This window comes from Rattus norvegicus, chromosome X (assembly GCF_036323735.1).
Source record: "Rattus norvegicus strain BN/NHsdMcwi chromosome X, GRCr8, whole genome shotgun sequence".
Lineage (NCBI taxonomy): Eukaryota > Metazoa > Chordata > Mammalia > Rodentia > Muridae > Rattus > Rattus norvegicus.
The window spans coordinates 4,922,342-4,948,928 of NC_086039.1; the positions used below are offsets into that span (position 1 = coordinate 4,922,342).

At 41.5% G+C, this 26,587-nt stretch overlaps 1 protein-coding gene across 3 annotated transcripts in view; it reads left to right on the top strand.

Moving 5' to 3' along the window:
- The window catches only part of Slc9a7 (solute carrier family 9 member A7), a 181,025-nt gene extending 154,764 nt beyond the window's left edge, over positions 1-26,261 (top strand). For all 3 annotated transcript variants that reach the window (XM_006256637.4, NM_001401002.1, XM_063280010.1), the window contains 2 exons: positions 16,947-17,052; positions 18,710-26,261. In XM_006256637.4, coding sequence (XP_006256699.1) covers positions 16,947-17,052; positions 18,710-18,961 — 358 coding nt within the window. In that variant the 3' untranslated portion in view covers positions 18,962-26,261. The remainder of the gene's footprint in view (positions 1-16,946; positions 17,053-18,709) is intronic.
- The last annotated feature ends 326 nt before the right edge of the window (positions 26,262-26,587 follow it).

Sequence of the window (26,587 nt, forward strand, 5' to 3'; positions counted from 1 at the left end):
TCTACTTGTTCTCTAAGGGAGTTCTTCACGTCTTTCTTGAAGTCCTCCAGCATCATGATCAAATATGATTTTGAAACTAGATCTTGCTTTTCTGGAGTGTTTGGATATTCCATGTTTGCTTCGGTGGGAGAATTGAGCTCCAATGATGCCATGTAGTCTTGGTTTCCTGCAGTTGCCTCTCGCCATCAGATTATCTCTAGTGTTACTTTGTTCTGCTATTTCTGACAGTAGCTAGACTGTCCTATAAGCCTGTGTGTCAGGCGTGCTGTAGACCTGTTTTCCTGTTTTCTTTCAGCCAGTTATGGGGACAGAGTGTTCTGCTCTCGGGTGTGTAGTTTTTCCCATCTACAGGTTCCTGTGGGCCTGTTTCTTGAGTTCACCAGGCAGGTCACTTGCAGCAGAAAAGTTGGTCTTACCTGTGGTCCCGAGGCTCAAGTTTGCTCGTGGGGTGTTGCTTATGAGCTCTCCACAGCGGCAGCAACCAGGAAGATCTGCGCTGCCCTTTCCAGGAGCTTCCTTGCACCAGGGTTCCAGATGGCGTTTGGTGTTTTCCTCTGGCGTCAGAGATGTGTGCAGAGTGCAGTCTCTTCCGGTTTCCAAGGCGTGTCTGCCTCTCTGAAGGTTTAGCTCACCCTCCCATGGGATTTGGGTGCAGAGAACTCTTTATCCGGTCGTTCCCTTCAGGTTCTGGAGGTGTCTCAGACGCAGCGGACCTGCTGCTCCTGGGTCCTCCTCTACGGGGACCTAGAGGCCGTATACAGTTTCCTCTTGGGCCAGGGATGTGAGCAGGGGTGGGCAGTGTTGGTGGTCTCTTCCGCTCTGTAGCCTCAGGAGTGCCCACATGACCAGGCGGTGAGGTCTCTCTCCCACCGGGTTTGGGAGCAAAGAGCTGCTGAGTGCAGGGATCCGCCGGTTTGGGACTCCCCCACCCCCACCCCCGTTAAATACTGGAAGTGCCCGGTCCTAGAGGAATTTTGCCTCTGTGTGTCCTGAGTTCACCAGGCAGGTCGCTTGTAGCAGAAAAGTTGGTCTTACCTGTGGTCCCGAGGCTCAAGTTTGCTCGTGGGGTGCTGCCTACGAAGTTCTGCGCCGCCCTTTCCTGGAGCTTCCGTGCACCATTTGCTTCTATTTCCATTTTTAATTCTTTAACCTGTTTGATTGTGTTTTCCTCTAATTCTTTCAGGGATTTTTGCATTCCTTTCTATAGGCTTCTCCTTGTTTTTTTATGTTTTCCTGCATTTCTCTAATGGAGTTCTTATCTTTCTAGAAGTCCCCCATCATCATGATCAAATGTGATTTTAAATCTAGATCTTGCTTTTCTGGTGTGTTTGAATATTCAGTGTTTGCTTTGGTGGGAGAATTGGGCTCTGATGATGCCATGTAGTCTTGGTTTCTGTTGCTTGGTTTCCTGTGCTTGCCTCTTGCCATCACGTTGTCTCTGGTGTTACCTTATTCTGCTATTTCTGACAGTGTGTAGACCGTCCTATAGGCCTGTGTGTCAGGAGTTCTGTAGACCTGTTTTCCTCTTCTCTTTCAGCCAGTTATGGGAACTGTGTTCTGCTTTCGGGCGTGTAGTTGTTCCTGTGTACTGGTCTTCAGGTGTTCCTGTGGGTGTGTGTACTGAGTCCACCAGGAAGGTCACTTGGAGCAGAAAAGTTGGTCTTGCCTCTGGTCTCGGGCCTGGAGTTGCTTCTCAGATCAGGGTTTCAGCTCTCTCTGAAGGCTGCAATGAATAGGGTCTGCCCCGCCTTTGCTCAGGACCTGTACACAGGGGGCCCAGATGGCGCTAGGCATTTTCCTCCTAGCATCAGAAATCTGGGCAGAAAGCATTCTTCTCTGGCTTCCCAGGTGTGTCTGCCCCTCTGAAGGTGTAGTTCTCCCTCCCATGGAATTTGGGTGCAGGGAGCTGTTTGACTGGGTCTCTTCAGATCCAGGCGGTGTTTGGACTGCAGTGATGAATGCCCCTATGTTCCTGTTCCCAGAGGCCCTATAAGGTTTCCTGTTGGGCCAGGGATGTGGGCAGGGGTGGGCAGTACTAGTTGTCTCTCCTGCCCTGCAGTCTCAGGAGTGCCCACTTGTCTGGGTGGTGACCTCTCTCTCCCAAGGGGTTTCGGAGCAAGGAGCTATGGCCTGGGATCAGGGAGGTTCGGGCACCAGGTAGAAACATGAAGTGCCAGGTCCCAGAGGAATTTTGCCTTTATGAGTCCTGAGTCCACCAGGCAGGTCACTTGGAGCAGAAAAGTTGGTCTTTCTTCTGGTCTCAGGCCTTGAGTCACTTCTCAGATTTGGGTTTCATCTCTCCGTGAGGGCAGCAACCAGAAGGGGGGTTTCTACTTCTTAAGTCAGGGAACAGAAACTAAAGCAGGCATAATCTTGCTTAGATGCTTAGATGAGGAAGTTACCCATGATTCATCATACTTCCTCATTATCACAAATCCAGAAAATTTACTTTTGATATTATGAGAAGAAAATTTGGGCAGGCATGATAGGGTAGTGCCAACCTGTAACAATGGCACTTAAGCAGAAGGAAATTGAATTCAGGACAAGTCTAGTCTCCATAGCAATTTTCTGGGGTATATTGTGTGTTGGAGTGTGTCTTAGTTACCTTTTTATTGCTGTGATAAGATACCATGACCTAGGAAGAGTTTATTAGGAGTTTGAGAGAGTTAGTTAGAACCCATGACCATTATGGTGGGAGCATGGCAGCAGGCAGGCAGACAGGCATGATGATCAAGCTGTAGCTGAGAGCTTACATCTGATCCACAATCATGAAGCAAAGAGAGAGAGAAAGCTAACTGGTAATAGCTTGGGATTTTGAAATTATAAAGCCCACCACCAGTGACATAACTCCTTCAACAAGGCCATATCTCCTAATCCTTCTCAAACATTCCTGCAACCTGGGGACAAAACATTCAAATATTTGAGCCTATGGGGCCACTCTCATTCGAACAGTCACAGAGACCAATTCATGAGACCACATCTCAAAAAATAAGAGAGTTGACTTGAACATGAATTATTTCCACAGTTCTACAGAGCCTCCTTCTCCACAGGTCTTAAAATGGAGCAGACAAACTTCCAGTTTAAAGTGAAAGGCTCAGTGTCTACATACTCTTCTTTCTTTTCCAAGGCCTCACAGAAATAACAAGAGTTATTTTTGCTTACTTGGAAAGCCAAAGATAGGTAGAAAAAAATTACAGCAGACAAAACACAGTCAAAGATAAAAATGAGTCTTAGCCAGTTCACTTAGCTGATTACTCAAGATTGTTGGGAACAGCTGTCCCAGTTTCTTTTTGTCAACAGATTAACTAGTAGCAATGAGTCTTTGCTCAGTCTTAGACATCTGGAGAAAGTAGAAACCATTGACAGAGAGGGGTGTTAGTAGAGAAACAGACACCAAAGATTTTTGTGCCCAGAGTAACCGTCCTGTTCTTGTTTTTTAATAACATAATAGGAGTCTCCATTATGCCTGATGAACTAAGAGATTGAATAAATACAGGAGGGAGTAGGGATACTGAAATAATTAAACAATTGCAGATGTTTACTCTGAAAAGCTTCTAGCTAGGCATGTTGATGATGATGGTGATGATGATGATGGTGGTGGTGATGATGATAATGATGTAAACCCTTAATTTTAGCACTTGGGTGGGTGAGGCAGACGGATTGCTATGAGTTACAGGCCAGCATAGCCTAAATAATGAGCTACAGGCCAGCTTGTTATCGTCTGGATGTGAGACCTTGTCTTAGAAAAAAAAATAAGAAAAACCCAAAACATAAAATTTTTAGAAATGAGAGATTTTTTTCAGTCATGAAATAAGGGCAAGTTGTTAGAAAACTGATGAAGAAGAAAAGAAAAAATCTTGGAAATTAAAAATAAACTGTGTGTTGCATGCCTATGGCAAGAGAATAAATAGGATGCTGTCTCAAGCTTTTCAGAAAATAATGCCCCCATCTAAGTGTGGTGAATAGTTGTGCATAGCAAAGAATAAATCATTGATTTGGAAAATAAAGTTGAAACAAATACCTCAAGAATTAGCAAAAATAAAAATTCGGAGACATGTTGAGAGAAGAGTGTCAGCTACAGAGGGCCCATGTCATCCAGCCTCCTTGGGGTCTGGCTCTAACTTTCATGGATTAGTTTGCATTTTGATAGCAGGTAAATGCATAAACATATATTTTCTAGGGAAAGTGTGAAATCCATTGTGAAGCTCCACAGCTTCAGAATGGCCATTCTAACTGTATAGAAGTTCATTCTAATGCATAGATTTTGGGTCTGGTTTATTTTGGTGTGTTGATGTTTTGTATTTGCAAGTTTCTTATAGTGGAGTTTGAATTAAACTAGCTTTTCAAAAGAAATGAGATATTTTTAAACAGAGAGAAAAATAATAAAATATAGGTGACATGAAAGCAGAAGCAGGGACTATTTGGGGACATAGGGAACCAGCAAGAGTAGGATAGGAAGCATGGGGGAAAGGGACAAATAAGAACAAAGGGAAATGACACACATGCACGAAAATGCCATAATGAAACACATCACTATGGGGCTGGAGAGATGACTCGGTGGTTAAGAACACTGATTGTTTTCCCAGAGGTCCTGAGTTCAGTTCCCAGCAATCACATGGTGGCTCACAACCATGGGATCAGATACCCTCTTCTGGTGTGTCTGAAGAGAGTGACAGTGTACTTACATATATAAAATAAATAAATCTTCCCAAACCCAGTGGGAGAGAGACCTCACCGCCTGGTCAGGTGGGCACTCCTGAGGCTGCAGACAGGAAGAGACCACAAACACTGCCCACCCCTGCCCACATCCCTGACCCAAGAGGAAACTGTATAAGGCCTCTAGGTTCCCATAGAGGAGGGCCCAAGAGCAGCAGGACCGCTTCGTCTGAGACACCGCCAGAACCTGAAGGGACCGACCGGATAAACAGTTCTCTGCACCCAAATCCCGTGGGAGGGAGAGCTAAACCTTCAGAGAGGCAGACACGCCTGGGAAACCAGAAGAGACTGCACTCTGGACACATCTCTGACGCCAGAGGAAAACACCAAACGCCATATGGAACCCTGGTGCACGGAAGCTCCCAGAAAGGGCGGCACAGATCTTCCTGGTTGCTGCCGCTGTGGAGAGCTCATAAGCAAAACCCCACGAGCAAACTTAAGCCTCGGGACCACAGGTAAGACCAACTTTTCTGCTGCAAGTGACCTGCCTGGTGAACTCCAGACACAGGCCCACAGGAACAGCTGAAGACCTGTAGATAGGAAAAACTACACGCCCGAAAGCAGAACACTCTGTTCCTATAACTGGCTGAAAGGAAACAGGAAAACAGGTCTACAGCACCCATGACACACAGGCTTATAGGACAGTCTAGCCACTGTCAGAAATAGCAGAACAAAGTAACACTAGAGATAATCTGATGGCGAGAGGCAACTGCAGGAAACCAAGACTACATGGCATCATTGGAGCTCAATTCTCCCACCGAAGCAAACATGGAATATCCAAACACTCCAGAAAAGCAAGATCTAGTTTCAAAATCATATTTGATCATGATGCTGGAGGACTTCAAGAAAGACGTGAAGAACTCCCTTAGAGAACAAGTAGAAGCCTACAGAGAGGAATTGCAAAAATCCCTGACAGAATTCTAGGAAAACATAAATAAACAAGTAGAAGCCCATAGAAAGGAGTCACAAATATCCGTGAAAGAATTCCAGGAAAACACAATCAAACAGGTGAAGGAATTAAAATGGAAATAGAAGCAATCAAGAAAGAACACATGGAAACAACCCTGGATATAGAAAACCAAAAGAAGAGACAAGGAGCTGTAGATACGAGCTTCACCAACAGAATACAAGGGATGGAAGAGAGAATCTCAGGAGCAGAAGATTCCATAGAAATCATCGACTCAACTGTCAAAGATAATGTAAAGCGGAAAAAGCTACGGGTCCAAAACATACAAGAAATCCAGGACTCAATGAGAAGATCAAACCTAAGGATAATAGGTATAGAAGAGAGTGAAGACTCCCAGGTCAAAGGACCAGTAAATATCTTCAACAAAATCATAGAAGAAAACTTCCCTAACCTAAAAAAAGAGATACCCATAGGCATACGAGAAGCCTACAGAACTCCAAATAGATTGGACCAGAAAAGAAACTCCTCCCGTCACATAATAGTCAAAACACCAAATGCACAAAATAAAGAAAGAATATTAAAAGCAGTAAGGGAAAAAGGTCAAGTAACATATAAAGGCAGACCTATCAGAATCACACCAGACTTTTCGCCAGAAACTATGAAAGCTGGAAGATCCTGGACAGATGTCATACAGACCCTAAGAGAACACAAATGCCAGCCCAGGTTACTGTATCCTGCAAAACTCTCAATTAACATAGATGGAGAAACCAAGATATTCCATGACAAAACCAAATTTACACAATATCTTTCTACAACTCCAGCATTACAAAGGATAATAATTGGTAAAACCCAACATAAGGAGGCAAGCTATACCCTAGAAGAAGCAAGAAACTAATCATCTTGGGAACAAAACAAAGAGAAGAAAAGCACAGAAACATAACCTCATATCAAATTAAGAATATAACAGGAAGCAATAATCACTATTCCTTAATATCTCTCAACATCAATGGCCTCAACTCCCCAATAAAAAGACATAGATTAACAAACTGGATACGCAACGAGGACCCTGCATTCTGCTGCCTACAGGAAACACACCTCAAAGACAAAGATAGACACTACATCGGAGTGAAAGGCTGGAAAACAACTTTCCAAGCAAATGGTTCAGAAGAAGCAAGCTGGAGTAGCCATTCTAATATCAAATAAAATCAATTTTCAACTAAAAGTCATCAAAAAAGATAAGGAAGGACACTTCATATTCATCAAAGGAAAAATCCACCACGATGAACTCTCAACCCTAAATATCTATGCTCCAAATACAAGGGCACCTACATACGTAAAAGAAACCTTACTAAAGCTCAAAACACACATTGCACCTCACACAGTCATAGTAGGAGATTTCAACACCCCACTCTCATCAATGGACAGATCATGGAAACAGAAATTAAACAGAGACTTAGACAGACTAAGAGAAGTCATGAGCCAAATGGACTTAAGAGATATTTATAGAACATTCTATCCTAAAGCAAAAGGATATACCTTCTTCTCAGCTCCTCATGGTACTTTCTCCAAAATTGACCATATAATTGGTCAAAAAATGGGCCTCAACAGGTACAGAAAGATAGAAATAATCCTATGTGTGCTATCAGACCACCACGGCCTAAAACTGGTCTTCAATAACAATAAGGGAAGAATGCCCACATATACGTGGAAATTGAACAATGCTCTACTCAATGATAACCTGGTCAAGGAAGAAATAAAGAAAGAAATTAAAGACTTTTTAGAATTTAATGAAAATGAAGGTACAACATACCCAAACTTATGGGACACAATGAAAGCTGTGCTAAGAGGAAAACTCATAGCGCTGAGTGCCTGCAGAAAGAAACAGGAGAGAGCATATATCAGCAGCTTGACAACACACCTAAAAGCTCTAGAACAAAAAGAAGCAAATACACCCAGGAGGAGTAGAAGGCAGAAAATAATCAAACTCAGAGCTGAAAGAAACCAAGTAGAAACAAAAAGTACCATAGAAAGAATCAACAGAACCAAAAGTCGGTTCTTTGAGAAAATCAACAAGATAGATAAACCCTTAGCCAGACTAACGAGAGGACACAGAGAGTGTGTCCAAATTAACAAAATCTGAAATGAAAAGGGAGACATAACTACAGATTCAGAGGAAATTCAAAAAATCATCAGATCTTACTATAAAAGCCTATATTCAACAAAACTTGAAAATCTGCAGGAAATGGACAATTTCCTAGACAGATACTAGGTACGGAAGTTAAATCAGGAACAGATAAACCAGTTAAACAACCCCATAACTCTTAAGGAAATAGAAGCAGTCATTAAAGGTCTCCCAACCAAAAAGAGCCCAGGTCCAGACGGGTTCAGTGCAGCATTCTATCAGACCTTCATAGAAGACCTCATACCAATATTATCCAAACTATTCCACAATATTGAAACAGATGGAGCACTACCGAATACCTTCTACGAAGCCACAATTACTCTTATAACTAAACCACACAAAGACCCAACAAAGAAAGAGAACTTCAGACCAATTTCCCTTATGAATATCGACGTAAAAATACTCAATAAAATTCTGGCAAACCGAATCCAAGAGCACGTCAAAACAATCATCCACCATGATCAAGTAGGCTTCATCCCAGGCATGCAGGGGTGGTTTAATATACGGAAAACCATCAACGTGATCCATTATATAAACAAACTGAAAGAACAAAACCACATGATCATTTCCTTAGATGCTGAGAAAGCATTTGACAAAATTCAACACCCCTTCATGATAAAAGTCCTGGAAAGAATAGGAATTCAAGGCCCATACCTAAACATAGTAAAAGCCATATACAGCAAACCAGTTGCTAAAATTAAACTAAATGGAGAGAAACTTGAATCAATCTCACTAAAATCAGGGACCAGACAAGGCTGCCCACTCTCTCCCTACTTATTCAATATAGTTCTTGAAGTTCTAGCCAAAGCAATCAGACAACAAATGAGGTCAAGGGGATACAGATAGGAAAAGAAGAAGTCAAAATATCACTATTTGCAGATGATATGATAGTATATTTAAGTGATCCCAAAAGTTCCACCAGAGAACTACTAAAGCTGATAAACAACTTCAGCAAAGTGGCTGGGTATAAAATTAACTCAAACAAATCAGTAGCCTTCCTCTACACAAAAGAGAAACAAGCCAAGAAAGAAATTAGGGAAACGACACCCTTCATAATAGACCCAAATACTATAAAGTACCTCGGTGTGACTTTAACCAAGCAAGTAAAAGATCTGTAACAATAAGAACTTCAAGACTCTGAAGAAAGAAATTGAAGAAAACCTCAGAAGATGGAAAGATCTCCCATGCTCATGGATTGGCAGGATTAATATAGTAAAAATGGCCATTTTACCAAAAGCGATCTACAGATTCAATGCAATCCCCATCAAAATTCCAATCCAATTCTTCAAAGAGTTAGACAGAACAATTTGCAAATTCATCTGGAATAACAAAAAACCCAGGATAGCTAAAACTATCCTCAACAATAAAAGGACTTCAGGGGGAATCACTATCCCTGAACTCAAGCAGTATTACAGAGCAATAGTGATAAAAACTGCATGGTATTGGTACAGAGACAGACAGATAGACCAATGGAACAGAATTGAAGACCCAGAAATGAACCCACACACCTATGGGCATTTGATTTTTGACAAAGGAGTCAAAACCATTCAATGGAAAAAAGATAGCATTTTCAGCAAATGGTGCTGGTTCAACTGGAGGTCAACATGTAGAAGAATGCAGATCGATCCATGCTTATCACCCTGTACAAAGCTTAAGTCCAAGTGGATCAAGGACCTCCACATCAAACCAGATACACTCAAACTAATAGAAGAAAAACTAGGGCAGCATCTCGAACACATGGGCACTGGAAAAAATTTCCTGAAGAAAACACTTATGCTCTAAGATCAAGAATCGACAAATGGGATCTCATAAAACTGCAAAGCTTCTGTAAGGCAAAGGACACTGTGGTTAGGACAAAACGGCAACCAACTGATTGGGAAAAGTTCTTCACCAATCCTAGAACAGATAGAGGCCTTATATCCATAATATACAGAGAACTCAAGAAGTTAGTCCGCAGGGAGACAAATAACCCTATTAAAAATGGGGTTCAGAGCTAAACAAAGATTTCACAGCTGAGGAATGCCGAATGGCTGAGAAACACCTAAAGAAATGTTCAACATCTTTAGTCATAAGGGAAATGCAAATCAAAACAACCCTGAGATTTCACCTCACACCAGTGAGAATGGCTAAGATCAAAAACTCAGGTGACAGCAGATGCTGGCGAGGATGTCGAGAAAGAGGAACACTCCTCCATTGTTGGTGGGATTGCAGACTGGTACAACCATTCTGGAAATCAGTCTGGAGGTTCCTCAGAAAATTGGACATTGAACTGCCTGAGGATCCAGCTATACCTCTCATGGGTATATACCCAAAAGATGCTCCAACATATAAAAAAGACACTTGCTCCACTATGTTCATAGCAGCCTTATTTATAATAGCCAGAATCTGGAAAGAACCCAGATGCCCTTCAACAGAGGAATGGATACAGAAAATGTGGTACATCTACACAATGGAATATTACTCAGCTATCAAAAACAATGACTTTATGAAATTCGTAGGCAAATGGTTGGAACTGGACAATATCATCCTGAGTGAGGTATCCCAATCACAGAAAAACACACATGGTATGCACTCATTGATAAGTGGCTATTAGCCCAAATGCTTGAATTACCCTAGATGCCTAGAACAAATGAAACTCAAGACGGATGATCAAAATGTGAATGCTTCACTCCTTCTTTAAAAGGGGAACAAGAATACCCTTGGCAGGGAATAGAGAGGCAAAGATTAAAACAGACACAGAAGGAACACCCATTCAGAGCCTGCCCCACATGTGGCCCATACATATACAGCCATCCAGTTAGACAAGATGGATGAAGCAAAGAATTGCAGGCTGACAGGAGCCGAATGTAGATCGCTCCTGAGAGACACAGCCAGAATACAGCAAATACAGAGGCGAATGCCAGCAGCAAACCACTGAACTGAGAATAGGATCCCCGTTGAAGGAATCAGAGAAAGAACTGGAAGAGCTTGAAGGGGCTCGTGACTCCATATGTACAACAATACCAAGCAACCAGAGCTTCCAGGGACTAAGCCACTACCTAAAGACTATACATGGACTGACCCTGGACTCTGACCTCATAGGTAGCAATGAATATCCTAGTAAGAGCACCAGTGGAAGGGGAAGCCCTGGGTCCTGCTAAGACTGAACCCCCAGTGAACTAGATTGTTGGGGGGAGGGCGGCAATGGGGGGATGATGCGGAGGGGAACACCGATAAGAAAGGGGAGGGGGGAGGGGGACTTTTGCCCGGAAACCGGGAAAGGGAATAACACTCGAAATGTATATAAGAAATACTCAAGTTAATAAAAAAATAAATAAATCTTAATAAAAGAAACACATCACTTGTATGATAACAAAATATGAATACAATTTAAGAAAATGTATATGTATCCAAATACATATTTTTAAAGGAAATTGTTCTAAACTGTCTCAATTTCAGTCAAAATGGCTTATCTTTGATGTGCCCAAGGCTGGAAACAGTGTGGCAACTCTGGCTTGATCCTTGACATGATAGAGATTAAAGGTCTTGCTACCTTCTAAGATAAAGACAGGAGAAAAATAATTGCCTAACAGGGGCCCACATCCACACCGAAGCATGCGTTTTTTTAAAATTTGTATTACTTTTACTTTTTAACAGTCCAGCCATTCCCCCTTCCTCAGATCCCCTCCCACAGTTCCTCATCCCATTCTTCCTCCCCCTGTCTCTAAGAGGATGTTTTCCCCACAACCAGGTCTTCCAATTCCCTGGGCCTTCAGTCTTTTGAGGGTAGGTGCATCTTCCCTGACTGAACCCAAACCCAGGAGTCCTCTGTCATATATGTTTTAGGAGGCCTCACCTCAGCTGGTGTATGCTACCTGGTTGGTGGCCCAATGTCTAAGAGATCTCAGGGGTCCAGGTTAATTGAGACTGCTGGTCCTCCTCCAGGGTGGCTCTCCTCTTTAGCTTCCTACAGCTTTTCCCTAATTCAACCAGAGGGGTCAGCAGCTTCCGTTCATTGGTTGGGAGCAAATATCTGCATCTGACTCTTTCAGCTGCTTGTTGGGTCTTTCAGAGAGCAGTCATGATAGACCCCTTTTTGTGAGTGCCCCATAGCTTCAGTAATTGTGTCAGGCTTTGGGGCCTCCCCTTGAGATGGATCCCAAGTTGGGGTGATCATTGGATCACCTTTCCCTCAGGCTCGTCTCCATTTTTGTCCCCACAGTTCTTTTTAGAAAGGAACAATTCAGGAAATTTTTTCCAGTGCCCATGTGTTCCAGATGCTTCCCTAGTTTTTCTTCTATTAGTTTGAGTGTGTCTGGTTTGATGTGGAGGTCCTTGATCCACTTGGACTTAAGCTTTGTACAGGGTGATAAGCATGGATCGATCTGCATTCTTCTACATGTTGCCCTCCAGTTGAACCAGCACCATTTGCTGAAAATGCTATCTTTTTTCCATTGGATGGTTTTGGCTCCTTTGTCAAAAATCAAGTGACCATAGGCCCATACATATACAGCCACCCAATTAGACAAGATGGATGAAGCAAAGAAGTGCAGACCGACAGGAGCCGGATGTAGATCTCTCCTGAGAGACACAGCCAGAATACAGCAAATACAGAGGCGAATGCCAGCAGCAAACCACTGAACTGAGAATAGGTCCCCTATTGAAGGAATCAGAGAAAGAACTGGAAGAGCTTGAAGGGGCTCGAGACCCCAAAAGTACAACAATGCCAAGCAACCAGAGCTTCCAGGGACTAAGCCACTACCTAAAGACTATACATGGTCTGACCCTGGACTCTGACCCCATAGGTAGCAATGAATATCCTAGTAAGAGCACCAGTGGAAGGGGAAGCCCTGGGTCCTGCTAAGACTGAACCCCCAGTGAACTAGTCTATGGGGGGAGGGCGGCAATGGGGGGAGGGTTGGGAGGGGAACACCCATAAGGAAGGGGAGGGGGGAGGGGGATGTTTGCCCGGAAACCGGGAAAGGGAATAACACTCGAAATGTATATAAGAAATACTCAAGTTAATAAAAAAAAAAAAAAAGAAAGGAACAATTCTGGGTCAGTGTTGTGGTAAATCTTAAACAACAACAACAACAACAACAACAACAACAACAACAACAACAACAGCAAAACTGATAACCTTTTATCCTGCACTAGTCCAGGCACCTGTAGGGCCACATGTCACCCTTTTGTCCAGCTCTAGCGCCCACACCCATGGGACTGCATGGCACTGCAGGGTATCTTTATCTCAGAGGCTCGACACTGCCCCCAACATACTCTCTAACCCGGGAAGTTTATGAGTTGTTCCAGTGTGGCACCTTGCCATGCTGCTTTCACTCACAGTTCCCTTAGCCAGTTGTTACCACGCCAGACATCCACATCCCAATTCTGTGGCGGGCTTGGTGCATCCCTTCACTGCACCTTCTCTTGAACTCAATTAAGTTGCCACATGAAAGAACACACCACACAATATCCTCTGATCCAATTGATAAGATATTATTTGCCCATCTAGACAGCACAAAATCCTTTACACACCCATCCCTGAAAAATATTCATAACAACTTGTATCTATGTTCAGAGAATCTTAACATCTGCCACCATGTTCTCTCAGCTCCTTCTCCTTTTTCTAAAACTTTGTTCTCATCCTTCCTTCTCATTCAATGACAGACCTTGTTCTATCCTGTACCTGCTTTCCTACATAAAGACATCAACCTACAGGTCAGAATTTTTATTGGATATTTTCTTTACTGACATTTCAAATGTTATCCCTTTTCCTGATTTCCCCTCTGGAGTCCCCCTATCCCTTCAGATCAGAATTTTTGACTATGGGCTGGCAACCCCATCCCTCCACTTAATGCACTGTCTTTCTACTCATAGAGTCCATCTCCCCACTGTTGGACATTTCATCTAAGGTCCCTCCCTTTTAGTCCTGAGAGCTTCTCACTTCCCATGTCTCTGGTACTTTCAAGAGCGTCACTCCACCTCCCATCCCCCCACATTGCTTATTTCCATTCATTTTGCTGGCCCTCAAGGCGTCCCCTCCCGAATACCTGGTCACATACCCTTTTCCTCTCCTCCTCCTCTCTCTCACCCAGCTCCCTCTTTCCCTCTGCCTCTCATTATTTTCTTCTCCCTCCCAGGTGAGACTGAAGTATCCTCACTTGGGCCTTTCTACTTGTTAACCTTCTTGAGTTCTGTGGATTGTATCCTAGGTATTCTATACTTTTTTGGCTAATATTCACTTATTAGTGAGTCTTTTGTTTTAGGGCAAAGTGTTCTATAGATATCTGTAAGATCAATTTGGTTCCATAACCTCTTAGTTTCACTGTGTCTTGGTTTAGTTTCTATTTCAATGACCTGTCTATTGGTGAGAGTGGGATGTTGAAGTCTCCCACTACTATTGTGTGAGGTTCATTGTGTACTTTGAGCTTTAATAAAGTTTCTTTTCTGAATGTGGGTGCCCTTGTATTTGAGGCACAGATATTCAGAATTGAGACTTTTTCTTGGTGAATTTTTCATCTGATGAATATGAAGTGTCCTTCCCATCTTGCTTGATAACTTTTGGTTGAAAGTCTATCTTATTCAATATTAGAATGACAACTCCAGCTTATTTCTTGGGACCACTTGCTTGGAAGACTTTTTTTCAGCCTTTTACACTGAAGTGGTGTCTGTCTTTGTCACTGATGTGTGTTTCCTGTATGCAGCAAAATGCTGGATCCTGCTTGCTTATCCAGTCTGTTTCGTTTATGTCTTTTTATTGAGGAATTGAGTCCACTTATATTGTGAGATATTAAGGACAGATGATTGTTAGTTCCTTTAATATTTGTTGTTGTAGGTGGCATTGTGTGTCTGTGATTCACTTCTTTTGGTTTTGTTATGAGATGATTAATTTCTAGTTTTTTCTTTAGTATATTTTTTGTGTTAGTATAACCTTCTTGTGTTAGTGTTTTCCTTCTAGAATTCTCTGTAGGCTGGATTGGTAGAGAGATATTATTTAAATTTGATTTTGTCATGGAATATTTTGGTTTCTCCATCTGTGATGATTGAATTTTGCTGGGTATAGTAGCCTGGGCTGGCATTTGTGTTCTCTTAGGGTCTGCATGACATCTGTCCAGGCTCTTCTGGCTTTTAGGGTCTCCATTGAGAAGTCTGGTGTAAGTCTGATAGGTCTGCCTTTATATGTTACTTGTCTTTTTCCCATTACAGCTTTTAATATTCTTTCTTTGTTCTGTGCATTTAGTGTTTTGATTATTATCTGATGAGAGGATTCTCTTTTCTGGTCCAATCTATTTGGAATTCTGTAGGCTCCTTGTACATTTATGGCCTTCTCTTTCTTTAGGTTGGGAAAGTTTTCTTCTATGATTTTGTTGAAGATGTTTTCTGGTACTTTGAGCTGAGAATCTTTGTTTCCCCCTATTCCTATTATTCCTAGGTTTGGTCTTTTCATTGTGTCCTGGATTTCCTGGATGTCCTCTGTTAGGAGTTTTTTTTTTTTTTTTAACGCTTTGAATTTTCTTTGTCAATATCTTCTACGGTATCTTCTACACCAGAAATTCTCTCTTCTATCTCTTGTATTCTGTTGGTGATGCTTTTATCTATAATTCGTGAGTTTTTCCCTATGTTTTCCATTTACAGGATTGCTTCCATTTGAATTTTCTTTATTGTTTCTTCTTCCACTTTTACATCTTGGACCGCTTTGTTCAATTCCTTCACCTGTTTTGATTGTGTTTTCCTGTATTTCTTTAAGGGATTTAGTTGCTTCCTCTTTAAGGGCTTCTACCTTTTTACCTGTGTTGTCCTGTATTTATTTCAGTGAGTTACTTATATCCCCCTTTTAAAAGACTCTATTATCTTCATGAGATAGGAATTTAGGTCAGCTTCTTGATTTACTAGTGTGTTGGGGGGTACCCAGGGCTTGCTGTGGTAGGAGAACTGGGTCCTGATGGTACCAAAGTATATTAGCTTTTGTTGTTTGTGGTCTTGCACTTGCCTCTTGACATTTGGTTAACTTTGGTGTTAACTGGCCTGGATGTCTCATTCTGGATTCTGCCTCCTGTGTTGCTGTAGGTCTCCTGGGAGACTTGTGGCCTTGGGTGCAGCAGATCTCCTGGGAGGCTTTCAGACTGTGGGGTCTTCAAAAGGGCAGACAAGATGATGATCTACCCTGGTGGAAGGTGTGGGCCTGAAGGGAGGTGGAGTTTGAGCAGAGGGGAGTCCTACATCTGGGGTCCATGCTGCTTGGGTTGTTTGGGTGGGTCATTTACCTGTTGCCCTGGGTGCAGCAGATCTCCTGGGAGACCTTCAGATTGTGGGGTCTGCAGCTCGTTCTGTCTGCAATGAGCTTCAGCTAAGCCCTTGTTTCCAACTTTTAACAGAGAGCTATTTCTTGGGGGAGGGGTTAGGAGGATGTTGGCCTGGAAACCGGGAAGGGGAATAACAATCAAAATGTAAATAAGAAATACTCAAGTTAATAAAGATAAAAAAAATTAAAAAAAGAGTTAAATAGTTCACAACTAGAAGTATACCTCAGTTTTCTGCTTAGAAGAAACAAATTAGTAAGCAATGTACTCTGATGAATCCATTGTGTTTTGTTTGTTTTTTCCTTCGAGAGAAGGTTTCTCTACATAACATCCTTGGCTGTCCTGGAACTAGCTCTGTAGACCAGGCTGGCCTCAAACTCACAGTGATCCACCTGCCTCTGCCTACCAATTGCTAGGATTAAAGGTGTGCAGCACCACCACCAAGCTTGGTGTTCTTTTTGTTTGCTTGCCTGCTTGGTTTGGATTTTTTGGGAGTTTTATTATTTGAGAGATGTTCATAGTGTTGTCCATACTGACTTTAAGATCATTATCTTCCTGCTCCAAACTTCCAAGTGCTGGGATTCCAGGTGTGTGCTGTTGTTCTTGAATTAATTTGACATTTCTTTAACTGACTATTAGAAGTCACTACCCTGAGAGTTATGCATGTACACTTAGATGGCACTGAGGTAGAGTTTCATCTTTTCTTCCTATGGTTGTAAGGATTTTCTGTGTTGTACTGAAAGAATGAGAGTGGGAGACTTGTGGCAGAATGCCAGACAATTTATTACTCTGGGTTTTAAAAAGGCATATGTTTTGTGTATTACTTTAATTGCAGCCATTTTCCTTGATTTCCCTTTTAAAGTTACTTGAAGCCAATTCTCACCCACAGTGGTCCCCCACTAACCACCACTCTCCCAGCCTGGTGTGGCTTGATGGCTCGATGTCTGACCAGTCCCCAGGTGTATGATGTAAGTAAAGCCTATAAGGTGCTACTCAAATGGTAGTCTCTTCCTTAGGAAGAAATGCCACACCCCAAACTCCAGATCTAGCAATTTTGCTCATCAAATACAATTAGAAATGGTGTGTGTGTGTGTTTAATCGTATGGCACAGTAACACAAAAAGCTTTTGGCAATGTTTTGAGTATGGGTAGCTGTGTTTGGGAATCCAAGTGATCAGATTGTATTTCAAGCTATCACAGGCTATTGAAGAACAATACACCACTAAACCCATTTTCTTATCTGTATCATGGGCCTACTAGTATCAGCTGATGTGAGCATTAAATAAAGTTCATCAAGATACACCATAAACCACAAGGCAGCACACCAAATTAAGGATTTCCTTGCAAGCAGTTTATGTTGGCTTGTTTAGGTCCTGTCTTACCATTTTCCAGTGCTAGAAATGGAGTCATCATAGTTAGAAAAGAATGCTCCTGCTGTGGATGTTTTATGGCTGAACTTGAGCTCCCAATGTGGGTGGCAGGGAGAGAGCAAGCAGTTGTCAACAGTGAAGCAGTAGAAAGGAAGACAGAGCTTCCTCCTCTTTCATCTCTCTCCCACCATCCCAAGATGATAGAGTCATTACCTAACTGAAGGAAAATATCTTCTTAGATTTGTGTTCAGCCTCATAGCTGCCAAAGGCTTGTTTCCTTCTCAGCACATTGCAAAGGAGCATATGCTGCAGCAATATAGTGAGGAAAGTACAATCTTAGGGATAACTCAGGCTGTCCGTGGCCCTTTGATTAGTAGTTGACAAATCTGAGACTTTAAGATGGGTCTCCAAATAGTCAATAATCTGCAGTTGATTTAACCAATGATGAGATATCAGAAGGCTACCTCAAGGTCTGAGGAAGAAGGGCTCTCAAGAAGTTCAAACAGGTCAGTGGGGTCAGGAAAGGTGGCACACATTCGTAGAAAGGAGTATGTATGCTAAAGCTAGCATAGTTGGGATCATAGATAAGGGCAACTGTACCCAAAGATTCAGGATGAAAGCAGCAGTTTCTTAGATGTCACATCCTTCCTTTGAGAACAAAGATTGCATCTACCAAGTCATGGTGAATCTGAAATCCAGTGCTGCTATGCAGTGTGTGCTCTTCCTCATCCCCCTTAGAGAAAGACAACCATTATGACAGAGTTGGCTTGTCAGTAAGTGCCTACCACACAAGCATAAGAAACTGAGTTTGAATCCCCAGTACTCACATAAATTGCTGGGCTCGATGGTGCATATCTGTAACCTAATTAATAACCTAATTAATATGTGGACTCCAGGTTCAGTGAGAGGGTTCATAAAATCCTTTTTCAAAAAAAAATAGAGATGTTTTTATGTCTATATGTATTTGTGTACCTGAGTAGGTGTGTATGTATATGAGCAAATATGTACAGGTATACACAGAGGCCAGAAGAGGGTTTTGGATTCCCTAGAATTGGAATCACAGGCAACTCTAAATTGCCTAATTTGGGTGCTATGAATTGAACCTGGGTTCTTTGTAAAAGAAGCAAGTGTTCTTAACTTTTGCACCATCTCCGCAGCCTCCCAAGTCCTTGGTTTTTTGATATAAGAATTTGGGGTTAGGTTGGCCACAGCTCTGGAAAATCTCAGGTTCCCCTTTTGTTGTCTGTACCTTTCAGAACCAAGAGCCACTGCGAGAAGATGACTCTGATTTCATCCTGACGGAAGGTGACCTCACCTTGACCTATGGAGATAGCACTGTGACAGCAAATGGCTCCTCAAGCTCCTACACAGCCTCCACGAGTCTTGAGTGTGGTCGGAGAACAAAAAGCAGCTCTGAGGAAGTGCTTGAGCGAGACCTGGGAATGGGAGACCAGAAGGTTTCCAGCCGGGGAACTCCCCTTGTGTTTCCACTGCAGGAAAATGCATGACTTACCTATAAATCCTGAGGGATCAGGGAGGCTCTCATAAGGGTGAGGATGGTCAAATGCCCCAGTGTGTTTGATATGTTACATTGACTGTGTTAAAACTAATGCTTGCTTCAACGGGGCTTGAAACTCTCTTACCACTCAAAACTTAACCCAAGACTCAGATGACGAAGCTGAAGTGTCTCTAAATTAAAGACAAATGTAGACCTATTCCCACTTTTTCACATAGTAGTACACTGTTTCAGAGTTAAACAAAACAATAGCATGCTTTAATGGTCTCTCACTTCATCCTCCTGTAGCATCTGAGCATGGTGGGTTGGATAAGGGGCTTCATCGCTACGCTATAGTGCCAGTCTAGCTGGCCCAAGAAACATCAAGTTGGGAGGACATGTTAGACAAATGACAGTGAAGAAAGAAAGTGGGATCAGAATTCCAGTGGTGCCAGATGCTGGCGTTGCACCAGATCATCCTCCTGTCACAGTCTTGCCTATTCTACTTGTGTTGCTCCTAGACTGAGGATTAGGAAGTATGTCCATAGGCTGGGGCCTTAGCTCAGTGGGAGAGTACTAGAGTACTTGCTGTAGCTCACCAGACCCTGGGTTCTACCCCAGCACTGCAAAAATTGTGTGTATGTGCACAGGGGTTTTCCAAGAGCATTTCAATATGGAGGTGGGCGGGGGTGGGGGGAGAAGTCTAGTTCCTTCTCTGGAAATCTTTATAAAAGAGTTACTGAAATGTTTAAAACCAAAGGCAAATCATGTTCTGTTCTTCTGTTTTCATTAAATGAGGACTGGAGGTACTAGGAAACTGCTGATGATATCATGGCAATACTTATTTGACTTTTGAGGCTACCATGTGAGCCCACTGTCTAGAAGGTATCAGATATGAACTGAGATGTGTCCACCACAGGGTTTAAGGTAACATAGATATTGCTGTTTTCTGGGGGAAGATTAGGTAGCAAGAAACAGAAGAGACCGTAGACTATAGTTTGAGGAAAGAGATTTTAATGTGAAAAATAACCTGTAAAGAAAAGAAAAGATGGAAGTCTTTATTTTTATTTTACATAAATTTTACTTTAAAACATCCAAAAGAGATAATTCCAAAATCACACTACATAGAATATGGAACTTGCTTTGTTATAAATTATGAAAATATGTATGTTCAAGTAAACACTGAGTTTCCAATGCCAACTATTTCTATGACAAAAACTTCAATACTTATAATTACTTCCCCATTGTTACTATTTTCAACACCTAGAAGATGAAAATCATTCTGGTGCTTTGTTTCAACCTGAACTTTTGTTACTAAAAATACATATCCAGAGCTTTTTAAATGAGTTAGTATTTCTGCTTTCAGAATAGACAGGAAAGTCCAAAAACAAAACAAGAAAACAAACAAACAAAAAAACCCAAATCTGACTTTTTAAAACTATTAGGTAACGGGCATTTTGACCACATTTTCTTTTGTGAAATTTGATAAATCCAAGAATCGAAGATGAGTCATCTCTTTGTGTGTGAGTTGGTGTTGGTCAAGGAGCATCCACTGCAGCAACCTTCCTGTGGACCAGGTCTTGTTGCTATGCTCCAGTTCTGAGTTTGAACCTTTTCTTCCAGCCTGACTTTTCTTTCTTCAGGAATTATGTTTGATATATTCAGCTATGTTCTGATAGATTATGTCTGCCTAAAGTGTGAAGTAGAAGCAGGATGAGGTTTAATCAGATTTACCCTGTGAATGGGAGAACTTCTGGACATACTATGGGGATTCCTTTGCTGTGGACAATGAATTGCCCTAAGATTCTCCAAATCAGAGCTTCTCAAGAAAGTGTTACAAAGTTTCACATCATCTGAGTTCTAGTGGTCAAAAACAGTACTATTTTTAAAATGTTGCTTTAACCAACTGGCTTTTTCTTCATAGAATGCCTTTTTCTTCAATCCCAGATGAAACCCAACATCTGTAAAACTTATTTGCCTAAAAGTTCTTTTCATGGTGGTGAAGTTGTAGCAGTGTCACAAGCAGTAGTGAGCAGCTGCTGGAAATGCTGCTCTTCTGATCAATTCTTTACATTGTTGAATCTCTAACTCCAGCTTCCCAAGTTTCTTGGATGTTCAGTCTTGTCATGAAAATACAGTTTCATCATTCAAATCTTCTCATCATACACTGTGTGACTTGGTTATCAAGTTTTCTATGAAAATTCAATATTTTCTACCATTTTCTTGTGCTTTTAAATTGCGCTCTCAAGATTTTATGGGAAAGGCCCCACATGATCAGTCTGGCCATCTCCCTAGTATGGTCTTCTGTCAGGTAATTCCCTGTATCATCTGCTGTTTCTCTGTGTTTCCTTTTAAGGGGGAGAAATTCAACATTCTCCATTAGAATTTGTTGCTGATGATATTCATAATCATTCAGATGAATAGTTTCCTTTTTGTACCTCACTTTTGTTTTGCCCATTCTCTGGGAGCCTATGTTTACATCCATTCTCCTCGAAGAATTCATAATGACTGTGATTGATTTTCATTCTTCTCATTCATAATAAGTTGAGAGAACAGGCCTTTATATAGACGTGCCCTTGTTCTCTGTATGGGTGTGCTAAATAGCTTAGCCTGCAACATGTACTTTGTAAATTCTGTACATCATCTTTCTACATTTTCAGTAGATTCTTGTTCCTTCATTATAAGCCTCCCTCCCCTGAAGTCTAGCACTTCCCTCCTGGAGGATTCTAGTTGTTCCCTGAGTTGCTTAGCAGGTCTGCAGATGACCCACAGCACCTCCCAGCTTCAGATTCAGCGTTTTCACATTTTCTTAAGGTACAAGGTTTCTCCTGTGAGGGACGAGCAGCTCACCCAGAGTTTAAAACAGAAACTATACTTTATTCTTTCTTTGTCCTTTAACTCTTGGATTCTCCATGTAATTAATGAAAATGTAGTCAACTCTTGATCAAGATATGGAAGGGTCAATATTCTCTTTTTTGTATACTAAGTGAGAAAGGCCTTTGCCATTGAGAATAAGCTTGTTTAAGACATCTTTATTTCCTAGGTATACTGAGAGATACTTTTGCCTTCTGCCATCAGACCTGGAACCATCACATTCATCCAGTCTCCATCATTGGGATATCTGATAAGCCCATTATAGCAATGAAACTCTTAGAACAGTTGCTGTGATAAAACATCTCCATCAAGGTCCCAGAGCTGCAGAGTCAATACCACCTTCTGCAGTCCTATTAGCAGTACAGGCACCAAAGCGACATACTGGAGCTGCCTGTTTCTCTAGCATTGGTGAGGCCAGTTGTGTTTTGTAGAAGTCTTAAGACCTGAAAAGAATGTCAGACATTGAACTGATGCATATATGCAATCTTAGTTGCTGCATGAGGAAAAGGGAACAAAGTAATGGAACATAACCTGGTAGAAAAATTCTGTTTTCTATAAGTTTAGGAACTTGTGTGTTTTAATGCTGAGTGCCATGTAAAGAGAGGTCATTTTTTTGGTAGAGAGGCTACTGCACCAGTTTAATATGGACATGGTTTGAAATGTAGCATTTTGGTTTAAATTCTTTCTGGATGAGCTATCATACATTGCCTATGTTAAAGTAGGTAAAGTAATGAAAGAAATATTGGAAAGAGTTTTTTCCCATGTCTTACAGTGCTAGCAGTTTTGGTTGTCTAGTTTCTAAAAGATGCTTTTGTAACATGGTGTATTTTTCTTGTTGTGTACAGGAAAGAATAATGCCCCACAAGCACTAGGACATCACTAGTGACATTTAACCCTCTTAGCAGCCTAGTCTTAGCATAATCCTGTTGTGTTTCTCTTAAAGGGTCTTATAATCTTCATTACTTTGACACAGTAAAATATGAAAGTATTGGTAATTGCCAAGACAACAAGAAAACTAGGATTTTGATTATTTGAGTCTTTGTTCAGTGAATGAAAGTGAATTATTTTGATACATGGTCCTGATCTTTGCTTACAAAATCTAGAGACTCACCCTGACTTCCCAGGAGTCACCCACAAAAATGAAGCTACTTGTAGAATACAATAAAGTGTTGTTCCCAGATTGCATGAAGAAAAGTGGGATGCCACCAAGCCCATAAATTGCCTACTTCAAAGCCAGCTGCCTGTTGCCAGATTGGAATTGCTGAGCAATGGTCACATTTGTCTGAGAAGTCATCCAAGTCATCCTTCACACATGTTCATTCTGACTTGAGGGAGATGACAGTTAATGGAATGCAGAAGGATTGAGAGCCTTTTAGATAAAGTTTGTAAGGAATCCTGTTCGAAAGGATGCTTAGTTGAAGGAATGACCTACTAAGTTAAGTGATTGTTTATTTTGTAATAGTTAGTGACAAAAACACCCCAAACTGATTACTAATGCAGACTAAGTCACTGTAGAACTTTTGTGATCATTTGTCAGAATTGAAGGTTGTCTTCTATATGAAAATAGACTTGAAGGAGAAAAGGAGGGTGAGTATTCACATAGAGGACTTTCAAACTTTTCATCTTCATTTTAACTTGTGGGTAGGAAAGGGAGGATTTGTCTTTGACTAATCAAGCTGCTGCATATTCAGACACAAAGATGCTGGGAAGCTGTCATTTCAGTTCAATATGGAATGAAATTAGTAGTCCGTTTTTGTGGGCAAACTTTGTTCTTTTAGTTCCCATGTCTTATTCTGCAGAATAAGAGTGGTCCCATTTACTGCTAGCACCATAGGGAGGGATAACTATCATCACATACCAGAAATGATATAGCTCTAACAGAAAGAATGTAAAGACCCACTCATTCCCTTTCATAATCCTGTGGGAACTACTCGGAATCCTAAGCTTTCCTAGAGAAGGAAATCCCACACTTAAAGGAAGCTGTGTGTTTCTTCTGTGCAACACCATAGACTGGGCATATCAACTCCAATCATCCAGTATTTCCTAGGATGACCATGTTGCCCTGGAGCCAAACAAACCACACTATGATATCAAGTGTCTTATTAAGCAAACAGCAAGGAGCACCCTGGGTTGGACCCCCTAGACCTCCAAATGCCTTGTGTTTCCATAGACAAATAAGATCTCTTTTGAGAAAAAAAAAGTTATCTCAGCTGTAAGTGAGCTACTCCATCCAGGGCAAAGATCTGCCTCATATTTGTTCTGGCATAGATTATCTTCTGCCTTGTCTCCAGTGGGAGTGAATGTAATCATGTCATATATTTAATGTGAACCACTGGTTCTCAGGTACAGAGACACCACTGAGATCAGAAGACAATTGTGTAACCTGCCTTATTCTCAGTATAAGTTCTAAGAGAATAAAAGTAGCTAAGAGCTGACAGCATCATCTATCTAAAATGTCATTTGCAGGGAGGGCTGCTAAGGTGGCACCTTGCTAAACTGATAGTTATATTGGGTGTCTTAGTCAGGGTTTCTATTAGTGCACAAACATCATGACCAAGGAGCAAGTTGGGGGGGAAAGGGTTTATTCAGCTTACACTTCCACATTGCTATTTCATCACCAAAGAAAGTCAGGACTGGAACTTAAGCAGGTCAGGAAGCAGGAGCTGATGCAGAGGCCATGGAGGGATGTTTCTTACTGGAGGGATGATGCTTCCCCTGACTTGCCCAGCTTGCTTTCTTATATAACCCAAGATTACCAGTCCAGGGACTGCACCACACACAATGGGCTGGGTCCTCCCACCTTGGCCACTAGTTGAGAAAATGTCTTACAGCTGGGTCTCATGAAGGCATTTCCACAACTGCGGCTCCTTTTTCTGTGATAACTCCAGCTTGTGTCAATTGACACGGAAAAACTAGCCAGTACACTGGGGCACATGGGTTTGACAGTCTCACACCTGCCTTTTGATGTTGACTCGATTGGGGTGGGGCAGTCTGTCTCATGCGTGCTGAATGGGAGCTCTTTTGTTGTTTTTAAGTGAGACTGGCTTGCTAGCATCAGCTGCTGTCTTCTGATGTAGTAAGTTGAATCTAGTAGCCAAGAGTTTACTTTAGAAACAATATATCGGAATGCTGCCTTTATCTCTTTGATACCTAAAATGACACCCCCCCCCATTAAAACCTGGTTTGAATAATCCATAGAGGAGTATCATAGGAATGAGTGTGCTTATGTCAAACCATAAAACCATTTTTTGACAATACTTTCAAAACAGGACCTAAAAACAACATTTTTCCACTTTCAGTTTTCATAAACATTTATTGAAGTAGAAGATACACCTTATCACCAATTGTTGACAAATTATGAAGAGTAAAATCAAAAATTTTTTAGTGTTCATTTTATTTTCCTAAGCAGGGTATGCTATATGTATGCTATAACTGTGGCCCATTAGGAACATATGAGCAGCCATGTTTTGTCCACCCAAGCATTGGGTAACATTACAAGGAGGGTCTGTCGGCTGTGCTGCTTTTTGAGAAGGCCTGAAGTAGAAATGAGAGTACACAGCATAGGGCATCTTCGTCTCATGTCACCATTAGAAGGACACAAGAGAATATCCCAGTCCCAGTCCACCTTCAACTCTTGGCCAGTGGAAATTTGTCTAGGCCTGTGTGTGCTAAAACAAAACAAACAAACAAACAAAAAAAAAAAACCCTGAAACTGAAAAGGAAGCAGAGACTTGCTTGAAGCCCTGAAGGTTGTTTTTGAAAGCACTTTCAGAAACCAACTGTCCTTGTGTTCATGGATAACTGCATGGGTGTCTTGGGGATGATTTTGATGACTCCACTTGCAGGCCTTAGAGGAACAGAGGATGCTTTTCCATTTTGTGGATAGTCAATCTGTGGATGTATACGTTAAATAAAAGCATTCGCTTAAAGTGTAACTTCACAGCAGGTCCGTTGCCTCCTAGGTTTTCTTTTCTTTTTAGCCTAAATCCACCTAATCCTCCTTTTTGGGCATGTTTTACTGTGCTCACTAAAATAATTAAATGAGCAGACCATAAAGATTAATTGACTATCTGGAAAGAAAATTCCTAAAGTAGAATAGGGAGAATTTAACATTGCAATGATGGGACATTCTGGGGAACTTTTTATAAAGAGCTGACATAGTGTATTTGGGGAGAATTTTATAGAAGATAACAAAGTGTGTTTTAACTGTGAAAATTAAAGATGTGGAATTATCTGCAACCTTTCTGTGCAATAGGGAAAACTGCAGTAGGAGCCTTGCTGTGCTCTCTGCCCCTCAACGATTACTTGCACCTTCCTAGAGCTGTTTAGATTGCTATTGTAAAGCTAGCCTCATGTTTCCTGTCTTTTACTGATACTTAACGTGTTTTCTCTAAGCTTCTTTTTTTATAAAATTCAAAATAAAAAGATTAACTGGCTGAGCTAATGACTTGTGTGTTTTCAGAGTGCCCTCTTCTATGTGTATACAGGGTGACCTTATGTCCATTATGTTTCTTTTTCTCACTGAGAAGTTACTTCATTCTTGGAACTATTTCCCTCTAGGGAATTCATTCAAACCATACTTGGCAAGATCTACTTGGACCGTAAGCAATTCTAGCCCACAGCCTATATTTGTAAATGAAGTTTTATTGGCAATTGCTTAGCATGCTATCGAGTTGCTTTATGTTACAGTGAGGGAGCTGGGCAGTCATGATACAGATTCTACTGCACATTATGCCTGAACTATTTACTGTCTGACCTTTCAGTA